General features: G+C 30.9%; 2 protein-coding genes across 5 annotated transcripts; one reads left to right on the top strand and one right to left on the bottom strand.

Moving 5' to 3' along the window:
- The first annotated feature begins 9,806 nt into the window (after positions 1-9,806).
- Positions 9,807-14,074, top strand: LOC108331158 (O-fucosyltransferase 7). Its single transcript, XM_017565798.2, has 13 exons — positions 9,807-9,906; positions 10,045-10,211; positions 10,573-10,647; positions 11,119-11,218; positions 11,299-11,366; positions 11,676-11,764; positions 11,863-12,043; positions 12,154-12,282; positions 12,395-12,528; positions 12,624-12,837; positions 12,948-13,132; positions 13,206-13,301; positions 13,487-14,074. Exons 1-13 carry the CDS (start codon positions 9,876-9,878, stop codon positions 13,635-13,637), a joined length of 1,620 nt encoding a protein of 539 aa, XP_017421287.1. The 5' UTR covers positions 9,807-9,875; the 3' UTR covers positions 13,638-14,074.
- A 382-nt stretch (positions 14,075-14,456) lies between these two features.
- LOC108331861 (serine--tRNA ligase, chloroplastic/mitochondrial) lies at positions 14,457-19,222 on the bottom strand. Of its 4 annotated transcripts, XM_017566847.2 has the most exons (10): positions 18,946-19,220; positions 18,723-18,871; positions 17,593-17,686; positions 17,375-17,523; positions 17,159-17,251; positions 16,501-16,680; positions 15,967-16,133; positions 15,579-15,713; positions 15,384-15,477; positions 14,457-14,986 (listed from the first exon to the last, which is right to left on the bottom strand). In XM_017566847.2, the coding sequence occupies exons 1-10, from the start codon at positions 19,148-19,150 to the stop codon at positions 14,708-14,710; spliced, it is 1,545 nt and encodes a 514-aa protein (XP_017422336.1). In that variant the 5' UTR covers positions 19,151-19,220; the 3' UTR covers positions 14,457-14,707. The 4 variants fall into 4 exon arrangements, with proteins under 4 accessions (XP_017422336.1, XP_017422334.1, XP_052731805.1 ...); XM_017566845.2 differs by having other exon boundaries at positions 17,375-17,686; positions 18,946-19,222; XM_052875845.1 differs by lacking the exon at positions 18,946-19,220 and having other exon boundaries at positions 17,593-17,693; positions 18,723-18,863.
- Between the last annotated feature and the right edge of the window lie 234 nt (positions 19,223-19,456).

Here is a 19,456-nt window from a genome sequence, read left to right as displayed (position 1 = left end):
TATATGACAAAACTATTTTATTACAAGCATAATATTAATTAGATCATGTTGAATATGGTTGAACGGTTTGAGTTTTGACAGTATGATGAAGAATAAAAAAATAATAATTATGAAATCACTTTCTGTTGCTTCTATAAGAATTAATACTAACGCATGCATTGTCCTTTTTTCAAATGGGTTACTTAAAGTTTCTGAGTACTGATTATTTTCATTAGTATTGTTTCCCTCCTCAACAACGAAGGCCAAAAAAATTATTAAAACTTTTAATCTGGTTTGTTTTTATTGTGATAATCAATATATGATAAAAGAAGTTTATGTGACTGTAATAGAATATAAAGTTGGCATAAATAAGTAATGGTAATTGTGGGAGAGTAGGGATGACAATTTTACTCGCGGGTAAAATCCGTGACGGGTAGTAATTATCTGCGGATATTTACTACTCGCGGATAAAGGGTAGCGAGTATTTTAATACCCGCTTCTAAACGGATCAGGTACGGATAGTATACTATCTGCCCCGCGGACATCCGTTATCCGCAAAAAATTAAAAAAAAATAATTTATATATATTTTAATTAAAAAAAAATAAAATAATATTTTATTAGTTTAAATTTAATTAAAATTAAATTTTAATTTACATTTAATTTAAGTTATATTATATATATATATAGAGATTTTTGTATTTTTATTTAAATTTTATTTTTAAAATGTCTTAAATTTTTTTTTGCGGGTATCCGCGAGTACCCACGGGTTTTAAAATACCCGCGGGTATTTTTTAAACAGGTATCGGGCGGGTAGCGGGTTGGATAACGGGTACGATTTTATCCGGCGGGTCGGGTTGCGGGTAGGCACTACCCGTGCCCGACCCGACCCGTTGTCATCCCTATGGGAGAGTGTTAGAAATTGTATTATTTAAAAGTTAAATTTTATAATTAAAATTTTATATAGTATAAGAATTTTAGTTTAAACAAAGTTTTTAATGATTTTCATATATTTTACGGGTGGTATATGATTGTAACATATACTTTGATGAAATCACTTTATGAGTGTCGAGTAGAGAGCTTACATATGATTTTGACATGATTTCTAAAACACATGAATACTAGACGCACATATGGTCTAGTAAATACAACACAACGATAATAATAAGGATTGTGGGGTGTATTATAATTGATAAATCTTTAACACATATCAAGTGTTTTTGATTCATATAATTTGTTATACCAACTACAGTTAAGTTTCTCGATCTAAAACGGATTCATATAGTTTGCTATACCAGCTATGACGCATTACATCTTATGAGACCCATAATTTTCTTCTTTCATTCTTTTTGTATCTTATCTTTTGCAATATATGAGGAATTTTTATGATATTCATTATATTGCAAAAGAATAAAGCTTATATGGCTGCAACATAGTTATAAGAACTACACAAATGTTTTTCCTTTTGTTTATGCATCAAGAAGTTGTTACAACCAATTTTTGAATGCTACACATCTTGTTCCACAAGTCTAAAGATATTTTCACTCATTTATACCCCTTACACCTATAAATAGGTGCTCTTTCTCACATCCAAAGACACATAACACACATATCTTTCCTTTCCCTGTTACTTATTTTTTTCTCTCTATATCTTCGATCTTGAATTTATATTTACTCTTTAAAAAAGTTATTCCTACTAATTCCAAATTCTTTAATATAGAGACATTCATGTTGTACCTCGAAAATTTACACATACATTATATACCTGAGAAATTTACATACACATTGTGGATAAATCCTTAATGAAAATGATCATTCATGTGTCCAAAAATTCTTTTAAGTCATATATTCTTATCAAATTTTCCAACTTATTAGCCTCTCATAAAAAAAAATCAAAAATTAGCTTCGCAACTACGTCTAGTTTTGTTTTGTAACAAATTTATAATCCTAAGGGGTTGAGGTGTAGAGAAGAAATAGAGGGCATAAGTTTATTTTATATATTTGGGATATTTCAGGCTTCACAAACCGTTGATGTGCATGGAGAAATTCTGAGGGTGCAAAAAGAAGCCTTGTACGTGATATGAGTGGGTCGGTAGCATAATCCAATTTAGTTTGGGCTTATACATATGCCATCGATTACTTGTTAATTACTAAGTTCTAACAAGATATTAATTCACAAAAATATAATTGAGTGGATAAGATGGGACAAATTTGAAGATTGACACAATCTCAATCCACGAGTTTGTTTGAGATGAAAAATATCATAATAATAATAAATTTTCAAATAAAAAATAAAATATATGATCGAAATAAAACGAAAAAAATAAAATAAAATAAAAGTCAGTAATCTTTTTCCATTTTTATATACATGTTTCCTTTTTTATTTATTTGTTACATAACCATGTGTGTTGTTTGAGCTTATACTTTATCTTATAAAAAACATTATTTGGATACTTAGTGCATAATTTACTAATATTTCATTTAACTACCATTTAATTTACCTATAAATTCTAAAAGTTACTATTATTATTAATATTTAAAATAAATTTATTTAACTAACACCTTGTCAACTCTCTCTTTCAACAAAGGAACAGTTTATGAGTTAGAATTAATCGCGTGGTGATTTATTTTATCAGCGTTATATTTATTTCCTACTTAAAAGTATGGAATTATTTTGCATAATTATAACTTATCAACTCTCTTTTTCAAAATAGGACAATTTAGCTGGACAACTTTTTGCGATGACATTAAAATGACACTTCAGCTAAAGAAATTTGGTGTACAATTCCTTATAAATTTTATATTTTATATTTACTTCCTAATTTAAATTATATGTGAAGGGATCGAGCAAAGAGTAATAGCATGTAGACAAGTTTCCCATACCATACCAATATCATAACCATATCACTTTGGTATTACTCTTTTACTTAATTCAATTCGTTTTTAAAATATTTTAAAAAATTATATTTTCTTTTTAAATTAAATATGTAAAACATTTTTTATAAATTATTTATGAAGTGTGTATCATAGTTTTATTAAACTATAAAATAATCAGATTATTGTAACATCCCAAACATACAGCAATAAACTATATGATAGAATAATTACATTTAATAATATTTCAGTTCAGTCTTACACTAGGAAGCGAATGCTACTGGCCGAACGGCCTTATAGAAAGAAAAATTACAAAGTTAAACTGTACATCGGTGCAACTATCCGAACGGTTTTACAAAATAATAAACTGATCGTCGAACATAACCAAAAGTTAAAGTGATCGAACGACCACCTTACTACAAAAACTTAATCTACTGACCGAACGCCCTACTGTTCGGTCCTAACTTCAACTTCAACCAAATTTTCTTCTTCTAGCGCCTCTTCCAACAGTGCGTCCCCTTCTGCTCACATCCACACGGATGATCATTGCAACGACAAGACGGACATACATAACGAGACATGACAAAAAACACAGGGTAAGCTTATATAATTTAAGTCACATATAACATACATTTTCAAACCATCCACACACAATATAAATTCAACATATGTATCATACAAAACCTATTAATAGACTGACTGTCCGAACTGTATGAAATCTATGTAGCTACAGGCGTTCGTGCACCCGGGTGATGTAGTAACTGGGATGCCCTCAACAGCTGTCACCCGAGGTTAGCCCTATCTGTCCAAAGTAACCCTAAGGACTAGGACCTCCTGCCGTTCCCACACATGACCTACCCTCCTCTACGTGAAGATGAGTAATCACGGAACATCAGGATGAACAACCAACTTAGCTTACCCATAGTCAAACTTTACAAATTCCAATATTCACGCATGAGTCGTTCCTCCTCGGAACGCTCGTCCATAATTCACAACATTTACCATATCACATTTTCTTCATCTTTCATTAATAAACATCTCCTTGAACCAACGCGTACAAAGATTTATGAGTATTCCAAATAACGGACGTTCAACCTGAACTCAGAACGAGACCGAATATAGGACGAGACCGAGAGGTCTCAAATTCCCGAATGGATTTAAGATTTAAGGGTTGATATCGGATTGAGGAAAAATAACGAGTACAATCATAAATCGCCATAAACAAATGGAACGAACGACAATTACAACATTGAGCCAATTAGATGAATTGACTCTTGAGAATTTCAATTGAACATCAAAAAGACCAAATCAAGAACGAAGACTCCAGAATGAAACCAATGAATAAGGATATTTCAAGACCTTCGAAATTAATGCTTATAATGATTCACGTGAAGAAACCTAACACTTGTAAACACTTAGCTTATTTGAAATTAGCATCAAGAAAACTGAATGCCAGTCAATGACCGAGCATGGTAAAGAGAAAACTCTATTGAATTTGGACGAACGCTATTTTCATCAGATAAATTATATGAAATAGAATGAGCGCTTGGTGTAAGACCGAGCACTACTAAACTTATTTTAGAAAGCTTGATAAATATAATAAGATACTATTGGAGTAGTGTTTAAGAATAAACAGAAATATACAAATACATATATATATATATATATATATATATATATATATATATATATATATATATATATATATATATATATATATATATATATATATATATATATATATATATATATATCTTAAGATACTTAGATTTATAACGGAACACCAAGACACAGCTATACTTGGCCGAACGCTCAAGCATAGTAATTCGAAATGCAGACGCTCGTCCTACATTAGGATTATTCCCAAATGAAAGAATCCACTTCTAACTAGGTTTCCTAGAATTACCGAACGGTCGAAGATCGTTCAGTAACGAACATACACTTTCTTAGGGAAATCATATCAGGATTATTCCTATTCCAACTCATTATAATCATATAGTTTCATAACTTTATACATTCATATTTCATACCACCCAAACATAGAGATTTCATACATTATACCTAACTTAGTCACATTTCATTTTCACTCATTAAATAAACTAACGTTCATGTACTACAATCATATCAACCATCATACATTCAATTCATTCAATCAAATAACGAACGTTCAAACATTTCAACAGCATACAAATTAAATTAAATAAGTTTCCCTTACCTCTTAGCGCGAACGAACATTCCAAGAGGCAGAAATGGGGTTCGCCTGACTAAACTTCTTCTACCCTCACGCTCAACAATCCTTTAAACTAAACCAAACAACAGACCAACTGTTTCAGAATAAAACTATGGACTCATGCAACCAGAAGTTGGTTTGCATGTGCCAGTGAACGAACGACTAACGGAGAAGAAGACTTACCAGATCAGAACTCGAAACTGATCGGATCAAACTGAAGCTTGGGACGCCGGGGGTGCTTCTACGGTGCCTGAACGGAGTTTGGAGTAGAAAAATGGTGAGTTTCGGTAGAGAGAAGGGAGAGTTTTTTAGAGAGAAGGAGGAGAAATGAAAGGTCAGATTTTTGAAGAAGAAGATGCATGCAGATAGAGCGTGACGTGATTTTCCAAGACTTAGTTTTGCCTAAAACGGACGTCCGCTCATCTGCTGACACCTGCATTCCACTATCTGATTTTTGAATCCTCGTTGTTTGACACCTGACGTCTGCTCAGAGAGGTTTTTGGGTGCGTTTTAATGATTCTAATACTGAGGGATTTGTGAGTGCGTTTTAATGGTTCTGACAATTATAATATAATCTTTATGTAGCGTTTGTTAAGAAAATGTTTTATTTACTTTTATAAAGTATTGAAATAAAATATATATTATTTTAAAAACAAAATGTAATTTTCAAAAATAAATTTAAAAATAAAAAATATTTTTTAATCCTAAAAAATTATTTATTTTCATCACAATCAAACCAATAAGAATAAATTGTTCTTTTTCTCTACTCGGGTGAAAACTAATTTGTGACATGGTTGAATGGCAGGTGCAACAGCAAATGAGATATGCTCCAGAGAAGAATAAAGTTTCGACTTTCGAAAATGTAAATTATTCAAAAGGTTTTCTGATTAATTGATTCTGAAACTAACGACGAACTATTTTATATCACCTTTTTATTTTTGAAACAAAAAATACTTATGTGTCAGTATCACATGGGAGCAAAGATGAATGAGGTTCTTGCCTTGCACAAATTGTTTTTCCACATGTATAAATTTAAAAAATGATATTAATTTAAAAATATTAAGATTGATATTAACATTTGTTTATACAAAATATAAAATATATTTTTTGTTTCTTCGACTTTTTATTATTATTTCATATTTTCTACCTGCACATACTTAACTGTTACTTAATTATTTCTATTTTCTCTCTCTCCATCTACTCAACATTTTAAAATTCATTAGACTTTTAAAATAAATTTAAGTTATATATATCTAGTTTCTAAATTTGGAATCGTTCTTTCAAAAATTTGACTACATTTTAGTTTTTAAATTTAAAAAATAATTGATATAGTCTTCTAAACTCAACATTTTATATATTAAATGACAATCTAAATTGACATATAAATTGAAATAAAAAAGTAAAAAATTTAACGTGAAACTAAAATATTATTTTAAACATCATGAAATATTAATGCAATTAGGTTAATAAAAGTATATTTATTCATTTTCAAAGTTAGGTTTATAACCAAACTAGGAGTGAAAATGTGAACGGTGAAGACGAGTTTTATTATCTCATATTTGTTTTTAAAGAAAAATCTTCGTACTCATATATAACAAATATAGCATTTTCATCTTTCAAGTAAGGGTTAACATTCATGTTCGTGTTTGTATTTGTTTTTTACTATTTCAATATTAAAAAATTAATTTTATAAAAAAATGAAAATCACGATAAATAAACTATAATATTATTAAATATTCAATATTAAAAGGAGGTAATCTTATATTTTTAATATCAAATATTTATAAAAAAATATAGTTATATACATTTCAAATTAAAACATTAAACAAAATTTCTTAAGAATCAAAATATTTACTGAGTTTGCAGAGGTTAATGAAACAAACTTGATAAAATTAAAAAAAAAAATATTTTTTAAAATTATTAAAAAAACAAAAATCAAAGTTTAAAAATATTTTAAATGTTTTTTTTATTTGATTTTTCTAATTTTTAATTAAATATTTTTTAATACAAGAATAAAAATTATAATACATCACTTAAAAGAAATCATACAAATAAACAAAATTAAAGTAATAATAATTAAAATTTAACATATATATGTTTTATCTTTTGAACTTCAATCTATATTGATGATAAACAAAAAACATAACAATAAAATTACATTATTATATTATAGTAATAAAATGTCTTTGTACATGATAAAATTACATTTATAAAATAAGTTAGAAAATAAAAATAACTATATAAACAATCATCAAAACAATATTTCACATAAAAGTAACAAAAATTAAAAATTAAAAAAAAAGAGTAAAAATGATTCTATGTCCATCTTAAATATAACTTGATCAATCATTTAATAATATATATATATATATATATAAACAAAAGTTGTTCGATAAAAAGAGAATAAAAAATATAACTTTTTATATTACCTATTCAATGAGGTATATACCATTAAATATTTTAAATTGAGAGTCAAATATTTTTTTTAAATAATAATAGTAATATTAAAGATTATAAATGTTTAAATATGAAAAAAAAAATATTTGGTAAACTCACAAAATTATGATAAGAAGAAAATTAGAGTATATTTCATAAATATAAAATAAGATAAATGATTATAAGAGAGATGAAAAATTTGTAACAAAAAAAGAAATTTTTTATATAAAACTACAAACTAAAATAACACACTCATATATATATATATATATATATATATATATATATATGTATCTTTTATATTTTAAATTATATATTAGTTTATTTAATATATTAAAATCAATATATTTTAAAAAGATATAATAAAATAACAACACCAGACATTTTGGTAGGTAAAATTAAGAGAGGTTGAAGGAGAATTTTTATTCCCAGGTTGGGATGATGATGATGAAGATGGAATATGTAAATGCAGAAGCATATTTAAGTGTCATGTTTGTGCTTTGCTCCAATCAATCTATTCATCATGCGCATTACTTTCTTCAATTCAATCCAACCAATAATTCCACTTCCTCATAAAATCTGTGCAGAAAATACATTATCACACAGTAATACCTACCACCAGATAACAAATAATATTAATATAATCAATTCAATTCTTTACTGATTATAATTAGGACGATTAATTTTTATTAGATCCAATTTCAACTGCAATGTTCAAATTTTTATGCATACAATTTTTTTGTTGTTGCAAATTTCGTTTATTACATGTTTGGAATAGGTATATTTTTTTGTTTTAAATTATATTTCATACTATTATAATCATTTATATTAAATTTTGTTAAAATTAAAAACAATAAAAGGTCAGAAATAATCTATGTTTTATCATATTTTGAAAAATACGTATTAAGTTGATTTTGGTCTATATAAAAAGGTATGAAATAATTGTATATTAGCATGATTTTTTAAACACCATCTTTATATTTTAAAAAATATATATATATATATATATATTATGTCCATTTTTATCAAGCAACTGAAGTATTAAATAATTTTATATTAGCATAATTTTTTTGTAAATATAATTTATATGAAAGTAACTTTCAAATCAAAAGGTAAATTTTTCAAAAAGATAATCAAATTGAAAGATATTCAATGGTGAATTGCAATTGTGTGATTTGATATTGTTTTCCTCTCTTACACCTTCTCTCTCTCTCTCTCTCTCTCTCTCTACTTCTATAAAAATATAACTTAAAAAAAATTCCTTATACTTATATATTTTGAAAATAGTTTAATCTCTATTGTATTTATTTTCTTTAATCTCATTGTAGATTTGTTGATAAAGCATCAAAATTAAACTCTTAACCATTGAATTGACTTTATTTAATAAAATAATAATATTGTGATGGGGTCAAGTAAAAGACAAATATTTGATTAAACTTTATTCTATATGTGAACTGTAATGAATATTTAATGTTTAATACTAGTCAAAGAAAAAACTGTTTACTTACATAAATATAAACACTTCTTTAAGAAACATGTTTAAAATATTTATTTATTATAAACTTAAATCCTAATATAACTTATAGTTATAACAAACCAGTTATTTCAATTTAATGAACCATTTTAATTTCACATAGTAAAAATAAATAGTAAGAAAGTGATAAAAATTTGAGACAAAGTGAATAATAGTAGTCAGTTCCAAATAATATGCGCATCATACCAATTGATTAGTGCGATGGAATATTTAAAGTTTAAACCTCGTTTTTAGATTTAAACTAGTAACCTACCAAAATATATTTAAAAAATAATAACGGCTGTTCGTTACATTCATTTTTCTCTATATTTTAATCAACTACTATACAAATTAAATCCAAAATTTATTTAAGAAAAGGTTCAAGATTTTTAATATATTTTATTTTGGTAAGCATGTAATTGGTTCAAGTTTTGGAAATTATAAATTTGAAATTCTGGATAATTTTGAATTATATAATCTACTTTTCATTGATCATTATTATTTAATGAATATTTTTTATTTAAAAAATAAGTAATTTATTATAGAATGAGTTTAACTTTTTTCCAGAAATTCAAAATTGATTTCCCACGACTATAGATTTGCGGGAGTGGCGAGGGAGATCTGCAACTGAAACCAGCATGAATGAAGCACGAACAATTTTAATTATAATTTAAAAAAAATATTAGTGAAAATAAATATTAATAATAATAAAATAATTATATTTAAACATAAAGAAGGAGAAGTAGCGAAAAGCGAGGAGTGCAAGGTGGCAAACGACGTTGAGAAAAAGCCAAAACCGAACAGCAACAGAGCAGCGCTTTTTATTCCTTACTGCAAACCAAACCATGAAGAAGACGAAGAACCCCACACTCCGAGGTTCACACTCTTCATCTCATTCTTCTTGACATAACTGTCCAACCTTGTTTTCTTCTACCTTTTATCATATTCATTCGTTCATTCATTCAATACTAAAAGTAAAAATAACGAGTTTCCGCGTTTCCTGGCTGAGTGTAGAGAGAAGAGGACCAATGCAGCAGAAGCGTCGGACGGTTCCACTGGGCATGCTCAGAAGGTTTCTCGCCGCCTCAATATTCTCCATAGTTCTCACTTCTTTCTTCTTTGTTCACGTTCACGTTTCTCCTTCGCCCACTCATCACAACTTCAGTGACAAGATCCCCTCGGTCTGCCTTTTCTCTTTGTTCCTCTGTTCTTTCTTTCCCACAAATCAAAATACTCTCTTTAGGGCTCTCCATAATTCTTTCGTCTCCTGTAACTGTTTTTTGCCTCTAACAGATTCTGTTTTTTGTTAATTCAATCACAATGAATCTATTTTACGTGGCTCTCTTTGAAAAGATTCGGTTTTCAGTAATTTTGACTTAACTAGATTGCCATTAGAGCCTACAATTTCTGAAATGTGGAAGTTTGGCTTTCGGGTTTTGTTTTTGAAGATTCTGGTGTTTCAGTTGTTACTCTATGGTTTACTGATCAAAGTTCCTTTTTTCTTGTTTCTATCTTTTTTTTGTCAAATTCTAAATTTGACAGTTTTATGACCCGCAAAGCTGGACTCGAGAACTCGTTCCGCCCTATCTATTCAAGACTCCGCTCTCTGTTCCCAAGGTTTTGTATTTTCAATCATTATATTCTATTAGAATTTATTTGCTGATCTCTCTGTTTTTGTGATGCTCTGAATGTGACTATGAAATGAAATACACTGGGTAGTAATACTATATATTTTTTCCAAAAATTATGTATTATGAATGAGGTAAATCATAAATGTACTATTTTCACTTGGTTATTATTGATTAAGTTGCTAACTGTTGGAAAACCATCCTAATGCAGAATCTTTTTGTTTTCTTAATTTATTTTCCTGTCTACCATTGGGGGACTTCTTCTTTGTTAACTGCCTTTCTTTTGGTTCTGCTCACTTCTAAGCGGTAATGTTTATTGATCTCGTCAAATTGTACGGTCAAATGACTTGTCTGGTTTAGCTTTAGTGCTTGTCAGCTATATTTGTCAGAAATATTTTAAATTATGCAAAGCAATTATGCATGCATCTTTTTCTCTGTTTTCACTCCTTTGGTTTTGTAGTTGAAGGGTTCAAGAAAGGAGTCAGACTACGAGAAATTGTGGAAGCCTCCACCAAATCACGGGTTTATACCCTGCACGAAGCCTACTCCTAATTACACAAGTAATAAACTTGCACATGTGTAGCAATTTGTGAGTGTGATTTGTTTCAGTCCTTAATTGAAGTTTTAACTGTTTATCCAGCTCCGACAAGGTCACGGGGTTACCTTTCAGTTCATACAAATGGAGGGCTAAACCAAATGCGTTCTGGGGTATGGGTTCTCTCTCTCTAAATAAATCTCTTATGAAATAATGAAACACAGTTTTAGTGTGAGCGACTTAGCTTATGCCATGTTGAATTTTCATCTTCTTATTTGATTGTTGTTAGATTGTAGAAAGTTCTCTACGAGTTTAATTGCTGAGAAGTTTTACTTCCACGTGAATTCAGGACAAAGTTTGCTAAAGTGTCTACTTGATTGCAAAAGCTTGAATTTAGAGAACATAAACCAGTACATGTCACATTTGGATGTTCTTTACCATTGTTATTGCTAGAATCTGAAAGTTTGTTTCCTCTACTACAGATATGTGATATGGTAGCCATAGCTCGTATCATAAATGCTACTCTTGTGATTCCAGAACTTGATAAAAAATCATTTTGGCATGATACTAGGTAAGTTTTGAATCTCGTTTGTGTTTATATCTTTCTATTATCTTTCTCTATTTTGGATTTTACATGAGTTATTTTATAGCCTTTTATTTGATCTGCAGCAATTTCTCTGATATCTTCGATGATGAGTGGTTTATTAGTTCTCTAGCTAATGATATAAAGATCATTAAGAAGTTTCCGAAGGAACTGGTTAAAGCAACCAAAATCGTCATGCAATTCAAAAGTTGGTCTGGTATGGATTACTATGAGAATGAGATTGCTGCCTTGTGGGATAGTTTCAATGTATGTAATCTGATTGAAATCTGTTTGTGTGTACAGCTACGTATTTGATCTATTCATTTACTTTAAGTTCTAACATTGTATGACCATCTTGTTTTTAAAATCCTCTAAAGATAATTCGAGCTTCAAAATCTGATTCTCGGTTAGCAAATAACAATCTACCTCCAGATATTCAGAAGCTTCGCTGCCGTGCTTGTTATGAAGCTCTTCGTTTCTCTCCTCGTATTGAAAAAATGGGAAAAGTATATAACTTGATATTTAACTCTAATTAGTTTCTTTGATTGCTTTATCACACTCTGTCCTTAATCTTAGGATTTTCTTTTTCATTTTCAAATACCTTTCGGATCCTTTCAGACATTAGTGGAGAGGATGAGGTCATTCGGTCCCTATATTGCATTGCATTTACGTTATGAGAAGGACATGCTTGCATTTAGTGGGTGCACACATGAATTATCTAAAGTTGAATCTCAAGAGCTACGGTTTATCAGGTATTGATGATGCTTCAAAATGATTTGTTGAAACTTTTTGTCTTTATCTGACATCTGATGTTTTTTATAATTACCGTCGTGCTCCAAAATTGTAGAGAGAATACTACTTATTGGAAAAGAAAATACATTAATCCCATAGAAGAGAGGTCCAAAGGGTTTTGCCCCTTAACTCCAAAGGAAGTTGGAATTTTTCTCACTGCTCTTGGATACCCATCAAAGACTCCAATTTATATTGCCGCTGGGGAGATATATGGGGGTGAGTTCCATATGGCTGACCTGCGATCCCGCTATCCACTGTTAATGAGCAAGGTAGGCAATTATAATACATTGATAAAGCATTGAACAGATTTTAACTTAATGATGTTTAAGTAATCTGAGAATGCATTGATATGATGTTGATGACGTATGACTAATTTCAGGAAAAGTTGGTATCCATGGAGGAGCTTGAACCCTTTTCTAGTCATGGGTCTCAAATGGCTGCTCTGGACTATATTGTATCAGTTGAAAGTGATGTGTTTGTACATTCTTACCCTGGAAACATGGCGAAGGCCGTTGAAGGGCATCGTCGATTTCTCGGGAGAGGAAGAACAATATCTCCTGACAGGTGAGACTCTCTTTCAAAAGTTGTACATCATTACAAAGGTGTTCTTTCTGCGTGACCTCACTTCTGTTATCAGGAAAGCGCTTGTTCGTTTATTTGATAAACTGAAAAATGGATCAATGACCGAGGGGAAAACACTGTCTAATAAAATTATGGATCTTCACAGAAGACGGTAAGTGATAGGACATGCATTAATGTATTCGTCAAACAAGTTTGTTTAATTTATGTTTCTGGTTTTGTTTCTTCCAGTTAGATAGTTTGAACAAGAATATAGTTTGTTAAGAATTTTGATAAAATGCTGATGAAAAAGGAAAACATTTGGTTATGACATAGTGTTTATCATGAGTTGTTGAGCAGGCTTGGCTTCTTCAGAAAGAGAAAAGGACCCGTTTCTGGAACAAAGGGCTCGGACAGGTTTCGTTCAGAAGAAACATTTTATGCAAACCCTTTACCAGGTTGTTTATGTCGGACAGAATCACTCTCTGTAAACGCTTCTCGGTATAGGTAGGCTAGATAAAGCAAAATATTTTTTCCTTTAATGGATCCATATGGCTTAAAGGATGTGTTGTACATATTGAAAAAAAATATTACAACAATAGAAAAGAAAAGGAAGTAGGGAGGGGAAAGAAAGAAGATGAAAGATATATGAAGTTGGTGAGGAAGAGAACGTTAGATTAGATTCTTGAGTGTGATTGGGTCTTTTGGAAGGCACGATTCTTTGATTCATTCAGTGAGCATTCCTTGTTTATGTAAAGCATTTTAGATATGGCCACGGACTCAAACCACACGTCACTGCAAATATGTTTTTTCGTGAAATTCATTATTGGGATTACAATTTTTAATTAATCCAACATAATTCATAGTTTCATATGGTTAGTCCTGAAGTGAAGAATTTTTTTTCCCCATCATATGATCTTTTTACCCTCTGCATCGTTTTTGGCTTGGAACAGCAATATATATATATATATATATATATATATATATATATATATATATATATATATATATATATATATATATGAATTTTTTATTTATTTAAAAAAAATCTCATTTTCTCCTTTTAAATTTGGAGATGTTAAAATACGCATTACGAAATTTATAAATGGAAGATTTATGGTCAACTCATGAATATGGACCTATACAGGCGGCTCATTTAACACGTGGAAAATAAATGCGTTTCCTCTACAAGTTTCCGGAAAAAGTTTTTTTTACCCATAATAAAAAAAAATTATTTACTGGAAATTATATAGTTTTAACTTTCTATATTTTCATGTGTTTGATATGACTTTATAATTTTAGATGTCAAATAAAATGAGATTCGCAGACATAAAAAATTATGTCCCTCCCATTATCCTTCTCAATAAAAAAATTACATACACGTTGCATTATCAAATTTGTGTGGCTACATTCCAGAGGAAGAAAGGGTAACAATACAAAATCTCTAGTTTGTAAGGATAAAAAATCAGTAAGATCATTTGTAAAAATATCATTCTGATGAAAATTGCTTCAACTCATCTATCACCATAGTATACTCTGCCGCAACAGCATCCTCCAAATGGAAACAAAGACTGTGATCACTTACAATGATTTTCTGGATATGACACTAAGGCCACCCATGAAAGGCCTCAAGGGCTCGGGGATAAGGACAGATCCATCTTCTTGTTGGTAATTCTCAACTAAACATATAATCATCCGTGGTACTGCACAAGCTGTTGCGTTTAATGTGTGAACAAACTGTGGTGGAGCAAGATTGCCTTTAGATTTTTTTCCACTTGTCACCTGTGCTTCTGATGCAGGACGATACCTTATTCCCAAACGACGACTCTGATAATCTGTGCAATTTGAGGCGCTAGAGATCTGTCACAATAACAAGGCTCAACAAGTTATATTGAAAACCACATGATTTTTGTATATGGGATTAGCATCAAGTTGCTAATCATTGTTAACAAATAAATAATAAAACAAAATGCAGTATTCTCTTACAGCAAGCAAGACTAATACTTGCACAATAATAGTATCTCTACGGGTTATAGAGGTCATATCAACAGGTACAATACATTAAAAACTCCAGATATATTAACATTATAGTAAGTTCTGTGCAGGAATTATTTTAATAATATCTTGAACTTTTTTAATTTGACTAGCCATGCTTCCAGGCATTGCACTCTACTCAAGCAAGAATCTCAGCCCAATGGGCATAAAAAGTGTAGAGATGTGCATTGCAAGATGGAAAAGGAAGGAGCTGTTGCAGTACCTCACCAAACCTTTCTAAACCAGGCATCCATGCCTCCACATCAAATTTACGATAGGCAGGTGCACCTAGATCTGCAGAGGCCATATCCAAAGTTCTGCATAGAAGCTTAGTTATTAGAATAAAAATAATAATGGAATTATGTTAAACAATGAAGAAAGATTGTAAGAACTAAAAGTGAAAAGTAGTCGCGCTCACTTAAAATGCAATCCCAGGGATGAGAAGAGGTCTTCTTCAATTTTAATCAGCTCTTGGTGGTGATGTTCACTCTCTTCGGGGCGGCAGAAAATAAACATTTCAACCTTGCTGAACTGGTGAACTCGATAAAGACCTCTGCTCAGTAGTCAGTGACAACTATGATCAGAAAAGGTTGAAAAACCAAATATTTGAAGACATTAACATTAGTTTGTACTATAAGACATTCAGAATAGGAATTTCAACTGGTTAAATAAATTTAGTAAAGTCCAATCTAATACATGCAACAAAAGAAAGTATTTAATGGTTTTTATTCCCCCCTGTATATTAAAAAAGATTGAAAATTATTAAGGGGATTCAAATCCATTGGTCAAAACTAGAATGTTCGAACCTTGTAGCAGTGCCAGCAGCACCGGCCTCCGTTCGGAAACAATGAGAAAATGCCGCATATTTTAAAGGTAGGAAAGAGTCAGAGAGTATAGAATCCATATGAAGGCCACCAACAGGAATCTCTGCAGTGCCGATGAGGCATTGGTCACTGTCATCGATGGAATAAATCTGTTCAATGTTTGGCAAGAACATCAACAAACGCTATGAACTTCAATCATCTAATTAAACACAGGACATACAAGGAAATTTTAGGAAAAATTAAATGATGATGCAATGTTTTGCATCATGAAACAAGGTTAGAAGCCGTATTATGATTATAACTGTACGACCTTTGTAGCCCTTAACTCTAGCAAAATATAAAACAAGATGGAAACGGAAGGATTAAAAGGACACATTCTTCTAACGGCAGATAAATGGTTGGCAAAAATGTTTGTCATGAGCTATGAATCTTATGGCCATGATCATGAAGGTCAAGAATAATTTAATAACAAATTTTGAGAAAGAGAGCATTGTTAAGAGATACACACTCACAAACCTGGGTATTATTTCCACGCGGTTGGAATCCACATTTTTCAACAACAGAGGATCGCACAATTTCAGGGGTTGTTAATGGAGTAAAGCCTCTCTTCATCACTTCAGAGAGTGTCCAATTTATAAGAGCCATCTCTAACAAAACTGCTTCATTTTTCAGGTAGTAGAACTTTGACCCACTGACCTGTGAAGCAGCATGTTAGATATACATCCAAAAGACAAACTGAAGTCAACTGCCAATCATATCCTAGTTCTTCTTTTGAGGATCTAAATTTCATCTTGAAGATTAAAATAAAAAGTAAGGAATAAGTCACCATCAAAGTTAATTATGAAAAGTTATTGTCAAAGTTAGAACTGAGAATGAGGTCTTAATATTGTATACAATAACAGTGATAGAGAAGAAGCATTTAATTTTAGAAAAGTTCAAGACCTAGTCAATTTCATGTCATATACAAAACATTATTGGCTACATTCAGATAAGAGAATATGCTACCTCAAGGCACGCATTCATTCCCTGGAAAATAAAAGTGATACTAATTTAATAGATTGTAATACCATTTCAGGGTCACGGTGCAACATTTCACATATAACCCTACAACTCAAACTGATACCAGACTTTGCCAAGCGGCAAATAAATGATGCTTTAACTAATCTAAGTATACCTCTGCAGCTGAATCAAAATCAAATAGATCAAGCTCCTTCCCTAGTTGGAGATGATCCTTGACAGGAAAGCTGAAATTTGGAGAACTGCCAACCTAAAATGTTACACGTTCACAATAACTAATATTTGAGGAAAATAAATCAATGCATGAACATCATCAACAACCAACTTTTCTCTTCCAGAAGAAGAAAGGAAGAAATTTGTATAACTGAAATACCATTTTCCTTATGGTGGAACAATCCTCGCCTCCTATTGGAACATCAGGATGTGTCATGTTTGGTATACACTGTGCTTCCAGCTGAAGCCTATTATTAAGCTCCACTAGGTCATCTTCGAAAGCAGCAAGTCCCTCCTTCAAAGTCTTCCCTGCATACAAAAAGCGTCTTAAGAAATTAACCCAAAATGAAGTTGGGTGAAAAATAGCACCAAAAGTACCTTCCTCAATCAATCTTTGACGCTCAGAGGGATCTAATTTTCCTTTCATCTTGTTAGCAACTGCATTTCTTTCTCCACGAACCCTCTCAACTTCCTGCTATCTGTAAGAAACAAATTAGCCAAGCCATTGAGAACAAAGAGCTGAAGACATTACACCAATACCCATCTTTCAAGCATTTAATCCACGGTTGGTAGCTTATATTTAACATAATCTTAAAAGTTTTTGTTTCATATTAATAAACTTCTCCATAAACACTTGCAAGAGAAAAAACTCGAAGGTAAAATGAGTTGAATTTCTCTCATGAGCAAAAATCATCTTATGTACCTTCTTTGGAGAAGTTGGTTGAAAGAGCTATAAAAATTAAGTGCATAAATTAATATATTAGTGTATAAAGAAACTCAATATTTTTTTCCTTCTTATTTGTTTAAGAGTGAACCATCAGTTCCACCCCTGCACTATTACTCTCGTATATATAGTGTAAGTAAAACAAACTATCTAACTAATATGGGAAGTGTTTGAAATCGTATGAAGGGCCTCTGTGGACAAACTTTCCTATAAAACACTCATAGTAGAGGGGAAAAAATGAAACAAACTTCTCCATGACCTAAATTTACCTCATACACAAGTTTAAAAAGAAATAAAAATTGGAGAAGTTATACGATAGAGCTTCTATATTTTAGTTCACGCATAAGATAATTTTAACTAATGAAAAACTCATTCAGTTATTTTCTCCTAAAAGTACGTATGGACAAATTTGTCCAAGGAGGCTTTATGTAGTCTCTTAACAACTGAAAACTCTTTCAAGTTAGTCCCTTAACGTCAGATGAACTAAGGAGATGAATACTCAATATTTCAAGGGATTACTTAAACAAAAATTATTCCTTTAGGAACCACTCAAGATTGATGGTTTATTTCTCGTGTAAGCATAACAAGATAACTTCATCCAAATACAAGCCAGGAAATAAGCTCCAGAAATTCACCCATTATCTTTGCTCTACGTAACTGAGAAACAGCAGGTATTCATCAATGAAAAACAAGACATTTAATGGACTGCTATATTTCAATCTATTCAGAACAGGTAGTTTAAATAAGAGGAAAAGGATCGAAGAGAAACATAACATGACATAACCTTCTGAAGAGTAAGCATTTCGTCATAAAGGTGGAGAACAAGATCCAAATCAGCGTCAGAGTTACGGTTCCTTAAGTTGGCAGCAACGGCTTCCTTGTTATCCTTTATCCACTTGAAGTCCACCGTGGCCTTCCATTGAAGCTTGACACCTGCAAGGATCAAATTGATATTTTATTATTGAGTTCCGCTGGTAAAGTGAAAGAGAAGAAACCCTGAGACTGACCCTGGTCTTGAGGGGCCTTAGGAGTAGCTGTTTGGAGGATGGCAGAAGAGAGAGCTTTGATGGGACGTGGCAATGACGATTTGTGGAAAGAAAAGGTTGAATTTTTGAAAAGGAAAGGTAAGGAAGAGAAAGTGGGAATTGAAGGCAGTTTCAGAGTTGTTTGGTTCTGGCAAGAACAACCCAGTAAACCCGTCATCATCATCATCCTTTTCTCTCTGCTTTCCAGAGTCTGTGGCAGAGCCTAACCTTCCATTTATCCTCAATTCATATATTCGTGTAAACAAAACAAGGAAAATGTAAAATTCTTTCAGGGCTCTGTTTCAAGCAAAATATTTTTTTAACAATTTTTTTTGGACAAATAAGAATGATAATTTTTTTTGGACAAATATTTCAAATATACAAATTAATAAAATAAAATAATTAGACATAATTTATTATAAAAGAAAAATTTCTTAAAACATCGTAGTCCTGTTTCAATTCAAATTATATCTCAGGATACCATCCTTACTTA

The sequence above is a fragment of the Vigna angularis genome, chromosome 4 (assembly GCF_016808095.1).
Source record: "Vigna angularis cultivar LongXiaoDou No.4 chromosome 4, ASM1680809v1, whole genome shotgun sequence".
In the NCBI taxonomy this organism is placed as follows: Eukaryota; Viridiplantae; Streptophyta; class Magnoliopsida; order Fabales; family Fabaceae; genus Vigna; species Vigna angularis.
The sequence above is the reverse complement of the archived record's forward strand: the minus strand, read 5'-3'. Positions and strand labels throughout refer to the sequence as shown.

Excerpts from the sequence above, each read along its gene's own strand:
- LOC108331158 (XM_017565798.2), top strand. The coding sequence starts at position 9,876 with ATGAAGAAGACGAAGAACCCCACACTCCGAG. Across the intron at positions 11,765-11,862 it reads TCATTTTGGCATGATACTAG|CAATTTCTCTGATATCTTCG; the intron begins GTAAGTTTTGAA and ends TTTGATCTGCAG. Across the intron at positions 12,283-12,394 it reads GTATTGAAAAAATGGGAAAA|ACATTAGTGGAGAGGATGAG; the intron begins GTATATAACTTG and ends GGATCCTTTCAG.
- LOC108331861 (XM_017566845.2), bottom strand. The coding sequence starts at position 19,150 with ATGATGATGATGACGGGTTTACTGGGTTGTTCTTGCCAGAACCAAACA. Across the intron at positions 17,687-18,722 it reads AAATGCTTACTCTTCAGAAG|GAAGTTGAGAGGGTTCGTGG; the intron begins GTTATGTCATGT and ends TACAGATAGCAG. Across the intron at positions 16,681-17,158 it reads ATTTTGATTCAGCTGCAGAG|GTCAGTGGGTCAAAGTTCTA; the intron begins GTATACTTAGAT and ends GCTGCTTCACAG.